Raw genomic sequence first — 6033 nt, forward strand, 5'->3', positions numbered from 1 at the left:
TGCTGAATTGTTTCCCAAAGCAGTTGTATCAATTCATACACACCTTGGCTTTACAAGGTTCTGACGTTCTTTGTGTGACATTTTAAATCTTCTGAACCTATTGCTTTACTGGTCCTACAATCATTCAGCCTTTTTATTTCTTCTGGAATCAGCTTTAGTAAGTTATTTTTCTAGGAATTCAATTGCCCTAAGCTTTCAAATTTATTGCTATAAAGTGGTTCATAGTACCATTTTATTAACATCTTAATATCTGTGGCGTTTATAGCTTAGTTTCCCTTTTTATTCCTAGCATTGCTTATTTTATGATTTATCTATTTGTATTTCTGGTCAATTTTACCTACAGTAGGCAATTTTATACCTTCCCAAAGAACCAAATTTTGAATTTGTTGAAACTTACTTTTGTACATTTCTTTTCCATTTTATTAATTTATGATGCTGTTAGTATCATTTCTTTTCCTCTATGTATTTTGGATATGTTATGCTTTTCCCTCATCCTAAAAATTGAGGGCCTACCTCAATCTTCAGCCTTTCTTCTTTTATAAGGTGAAGATGTACGGCTATCACTTGTCCACTACACATTGCTTAGCTGCTACTTACAGTACTATGCAGAATTATATGTAGTGTTTTCCTCATTACACAGTTCCAAGTGGGTACTAAAAATCATTATTTTTTTCTCTAGTTCTTGTGTTATTTAGAAGTATGCTATCCAATTTCAAAAACAAGTGGAATTATTTTGTTTTATTCAGAGGGGAATATTTGTTGTATATTTCTTAAATTGAGGTCAAAAAATGTGTTTTTTATAATGCCAATCCTTTGACATTTTTTCAGATTTAGCTTTTGCCTCAGCAGGTAACCAGTATTTATAAATGTCCCATGCATGCTTAAGAGGAATATGTATTTTGAAGTGCTCTCTCTATGCTCATTAATATAAGCTTGTGAATTATGTATAATTTTTTTTATATCCTTAACTGCTTCATCTATGTTATTGAAAGATATGTGTGAAAATCTTCTGTTGGGTTAGTGAAATTGTTGTGTTATCCTTTCACGTCTTACAATTTTTCTTTTATGTATTTTTAAAAGAACTTAGTCTTTGCTTATTTATTTATTTGTTTACTTTTTTGAGACAGAGTCTCATTCTGTTGCCCTGGTACTGTGGCATCATCATAGCTCACAGCAACCTTCATCTCTTGGGCTGAACCTATCCTCTTGACTCAGCCTCTCAAGTGGTTGGGACTGCAGGCGCCCGCCATAATGCTTGATTAGTTTTTCTAATTTTGGTAGAGATGGGGTCTCACTCTTGCTCAGGGTGTTTTAAAACTTGTGAGCTCAAGTGATCTACTCATCTCAGCCTCCCAGAGTGCTAGGTTTATAGTCGTGAGCCACCACATCCAGGCTTCTTTTATGTATTTTGATAGGTGTATATAATCTAGGATTTTTATATCTTCCCAGTGAAGATAATTGTTTTTATCCTGAAATAATGGATAGACAATTCTTCTAAGAAACATGAGATTTACCAGTTCCCAACAAGGTACCTAACATAGTGTGCAGTTTCTGAGTCACAGTTTTCTTTTTTTCTTACTCACAGTACACCAAGCCTGTAACCTTTGGTGGGTCTTTGACAGGTTTCTACCTTTCAGGACGTCTGTGTTTTTTGGAAGTTCTGCTAACCTGGTGGTGTACTTCATGTGACTAGCAATGAAATTGCATCAGGATGAAGAAAGTAATAATAATTTTCTGCTAATGAGAACTGGTAAATATTGGCATTTTTTTCTAAATGGTGGAAATCAATGTCTTTATTTTGTACGCGTGTCAATGTTAGTATGTTAGTTTTATTTGTTAGGATTATTTAGGAATATCTCACCTGAAGATATGGGAATGGATTAGATATCTTCTTATGGCAGTTAACAATTTTTTAAAAAGATGTATGGGAGCAACTTAAAAAAATTGTTACACACAATGTTTGGACTCTATTTGCTCTGAGATCTCCGTCCTCAGTGGAGACCCCCATGCCTTATAGCACCACGTGTCTTCACCCTCCTGGCCATCAATGAATGGAGGTCATGGACTCTTGAACCCAAGAGGTTCAAGGAAAATTGAAATTGAGAAGTCAACATTAGCTATAACCACTTGAGCCAGAAAGACATGTCAACATTACAGAAAAAAATTCTGTAAAGTGGAAAGAAGATGAAAGTCGAATTAGAGAGGAAGCAAGAAGAGATGACACGTGATCTCAGGGAGGATTTTGGCATCATTAGGGTGCCTGGTTCCAATCTCTTTGATACGCAGCTATTTTTCTTGCCCTTTGATTGTTTTAGATACTCCCATGTTTTTGCAATCTCCCCCCCCACTCTGATTTAGGCTAATTTGAATGAATTTCTTTCCTTGCTGAGTTAAAATGCTACTGTGCACGCCAACAACAGAGCAGCCTTTAGAGCAGTCTGGGAACCATTCCCGGGGCTGTGGTTAGCAGCATCTGAAGCATCTGAAGGATTTCCTTATGGGAGACAGGACTTAAATATAGGCACACAGTTGGGTCTGATGTACTTCATCAACCTGCCACCACCACCACATTACACTTTTGATCCTGTGCATTCACGTAGAAATCACAAGGAATGTTAGTGTAAATTGAATTCAGTGCTAAATGGGTTTATTGAAACTTAAAGAAACCAAACATAACTAGCAGAAAAAAATTTTCATAATGACAGGATAAAAACCATTAGAAGCCATATTTTTATTCATAGCATACTCCGATGACTAAATCCATACTGGCTTTTAAAAGTAGTTTTAGTTATCCACTGTTTTTCCACAGAAGGAAATGTTCACAATCCAGAGTATATTAGTATTGAAGCACCTTCCTGAGTAATAAAATAGGCTTGCTCCTGATAAATAGAAAAGAAGAAGTCTGTATCAATGACTATTTCAGGACTCTTTTCAAGGAAGTGTGTCAAGTACTTGCATTAATTTCAAGATCTATCTATCTATCAAGATGAAGTCAATCAATTCAGAGATCTGCAAAATTGCTGTTAGCGCGAGTTCCTAGGTGGGCTCTTTGTTTTTGTGTAAGCTGTTCTCTGAATGCCTAGAAATTGAATGATTGAGTTACAGAAAGTCAATAGATTGTATTGGTATTCTTTCATTTACCCATTCATGCATCTTGTGAATATACTTTAAGTTTAGTCTGGATTCACTCTTGAAAAACACTATTCTACGATGTTTAAGAGTGCAGAATCCAGAACCAAAAGGCCTTGGATTGACCCAGGCAAGGGTTTTGTGACCTTGTTCTGTGCCTCAGTTTCCTCATCCATAAAATGGGAACAATCAATAATGAAAGATTGTTGTGAAGAACAAAAGAGGTAATTCACTTAAAGCACACAGGATAGAGGCTAGCACAGAGCAAGCCCTGTATGAGTGTCAGTTTGGTGCCCGGCCCCCACATGATTGGTGCCCTTTGTGGAAACGCCTGTGTCTGACATTTGCACCTGTGCTGACTTGGAGTGCACAGTGGGAAGACTACTCACCTTGTACCTCCTCAGCCAAGTATGTTGGGACCCCCCGGCACATGCTAGCAATGTTTTTTCCAAACTTGTTCAGGTCATCAACTTCATTAGGGTTGATTGAGTACATGAGGCCCTTGGGAGGGGGTCCCTCTGGTCTTTCATCCTGAAGCCAAATGTGAAGAAGACAGGTTAATAGGGAGAAAGAGAGAGAAAGAATGCCAATCCCAGGGATTCGTTCATTTGAGGAGTGCAAGGCCAACAGGAGGTGCAGCTTGGCTAAAGATTTTCCATAAGAAAGATGAGGAAAATCCTTGTATATCTCAGAATTTCTAAGTGCCCTAAGGGATTTACCCAGTTTAAAACCTTAGCTTCTCATGAAAGCAGAAGCATGAGGCTAAATTATTCTAAACTTGGACCTCAGTTGGTCAACATAGATTCCTCAGGTTGAGTTACATGATAATCATCTTCTGAGAATACAGTTTATGTATTTTCTCTACTTTGTCAATGAAAGGCGCCCATTTATCAGTTATAGGAATATGAACTCAGGCAAACATTGAAAAGAACCATGGATCTCCTCTTCCCACCCATCTCATCTAGGGTGGTCCAGTCACATTTAAATTTTAGGTAAACAACAAATTACTTTTCAATATTAACATATCCCCAATATTGCATAGGAATCTTTTTATACAGAAAAGATCCATTATTTAATCTAAAATTCAAACTTAACTAAGTGCCTCTATTTTTGTTTGCTATATTTAATAACCCTAACTAACCCTTGCAGAAAAACGTCACTGGGAAGTGCTGAGGGCTCCCCCTGCTGTGAGGAGAGCTGTGTTCTCCAACAGCCAAGGCTACCAGGTGCTCTGGGCAGCTGCTGCAGAGGCAAGTGTGAGCCGCAGCACAAACTGCCTCCCTTCGGGCAGTTACCAGTTCCTCTTCTCCCTTTGTGCTGCAGGCTACAACAACCTCCGGGCAAGAGGGAATGACTGTGATCTTCTCATTATTTACTGGAGGTCATAAAACCTCTCCCCTCACCCAAAATAAAGAAACTTCTATTTTTACCTTCTTTTCTTTGACCAGTGCATCAAGGGCTTCAAGGGAGGGCATGGCATCCTTGTTCATTCTGTGCACGATGCATGACTTCTTCTTAAAGAGTCTGGTTGCAGCAAAGCCCTGTAAGATGGGAGATACTGAGGTGTGTGTTCTCCAAGGAGCTTTTCTTAACAGAAGTCAGTTCTACCAGCAGAGGAAATGGACCTCCAAGATTGTGGTGGGCTGGGGTAAGCACCTTGGATCTGGTCCTGCCGGGTGATCAAATCTATGGCTAACATTTGTAAGGACAGATCGCAAGTACTGTGAGGGCAGTGACTCACTAACTAACTCATTCGCCTTATCTTCAGGTTCTAGTGTGACAAGAGCCTCTCTACGTATGTCCATATTACTGAAAGAGACTTTAAAAAGATATCGCATTTTAGTTTCTTTGATTCTCACAGCATTTCTAGAAAGCAAGTCAGATAGAAATTAGTTTTCTAATTGATTAAGACTGAAACAATAAAGAGTCTGATATTTTAAAGTTTGCTGTATGGAGTTGCTAATTGCAGAGACAGGTCTCCTAAGCAGGGCCACATGTTTCTTTTCTTTTTGTTTCTCCCTTACCAATGAATATTAATATTTTAATTTCTTTTGGTCCTTTTGGATTACAGTTGAAATGTCAATCTCGATTTCTCTAGAAGGAAATTGAAGACAGAGTGGAATGGACTATGCTTTGGAAGCAATGATATGGGATAGGCCTTTCATTATGATTGAGGGGCTCTGTGGGTAAGGCAAAAGGATGGTTGTACTTGCCTTAAATCTCCATAATCCCTTGAACATAGTGGATCCTAATAACTGTTCATTGATTTGAACTCTAACTAATCATGCAACAGTTACGAGCAGTAGTTATATCCAGGGAATGAAATCGGGCAAGCAAACAGGCACTTTTATTTACCTAACTATATGCTTATATGTAGCTAGAATTTATTTAAAGAGATTTTTATGGTTCACTTGCACTTTATCGGTTAAAAAGGCATCCTATTTATAAAGAATGAGATAGAAATCACAGGGCGACCACCTACGTTTTCATAATCCCAGACGGCGTTCCAGGAGTCCCACCCGTTGTTGTTGTCGACGTTGGCCACGTTGTGTTCATTGTTGACACTCACTGACTGCTGCCCGCTGCCAGCGACGTTGTTGTCATCGCTGATGTTGATATTCTGAAGTTTATAAGGAATTGAGAGGGACTAAATACCACATTTCTTCCCAAATGTATTTTGTTAACAGACTCTAAAAGGTGAGACTTACATAGTCAGCAAGGGTAGGTGCTAGGAAGACTCCGAGAAGTCCGGCAAAGATGACCTGAAATCACAAATGACACTGGCTAAAGTCACACGACAAAATGACATCCTCTCCTTTCTTCCTATATTCAAGCTTAGAGAAAACATTTACTAATTTTACCAATGTGTTACATTCTCGTTCAACATGACTTTTTTTACCTTGT

The 6033-nt window shown here is 38.4% G+C and overlaps 1 protein-coding gene across 1 annotated transcript in view; it reads right to left on the reverse strand.

The window, feature by feature from the left end:
* Nucleotides 1-2784: 2784 nt before the first annotated feature.
* Nucleotides 2785-6033, reverse strand: part of GKN1 (gastrokine 1) — a 4587-nt gene continuing 1338 nt past the window's right edge. The window contains exons 2-6 of the mRNA XM_003793483.1: nucleotides 5838-5891; nucleotides 5612-5749; nucleotides 4548-4670; nucleotides 3519-3660; nucleotides 2785-2879 (exon numbers count right to left, since the gene is read on the reverse strand). Coding sequence (XP_003793531.1) covers nucleotides 2785-2879; nucleotides 3519-3660; nucleotides 4548-4670; nucleotides 5612-5749; nucleotides 5838-5891 — 552 coding nt within the window. The remainder of the gene's footprint in view (nucleotides 2880-3518; nucleotides 3661-4547; nucleotides 4671-5611; nucleotides 5750-5837; nucleotides 5892-6033) is intronic.

The sequence above is a fragment of the Otolemur garnettii genome, unplaced genomic scaffold (genome assembly GCF_000181295.1).
Source record: "Otolemur garnettii isolate 467f Iridium unplaced genomic scaffold, OtoGar3 scaffold00068, whole genome shotgun sequence".
NCBI lineage: Eukaryota > Metazoa > Chordata > Mammalia > Primates > Galagidae > Otolemur > Otolemur garnettii.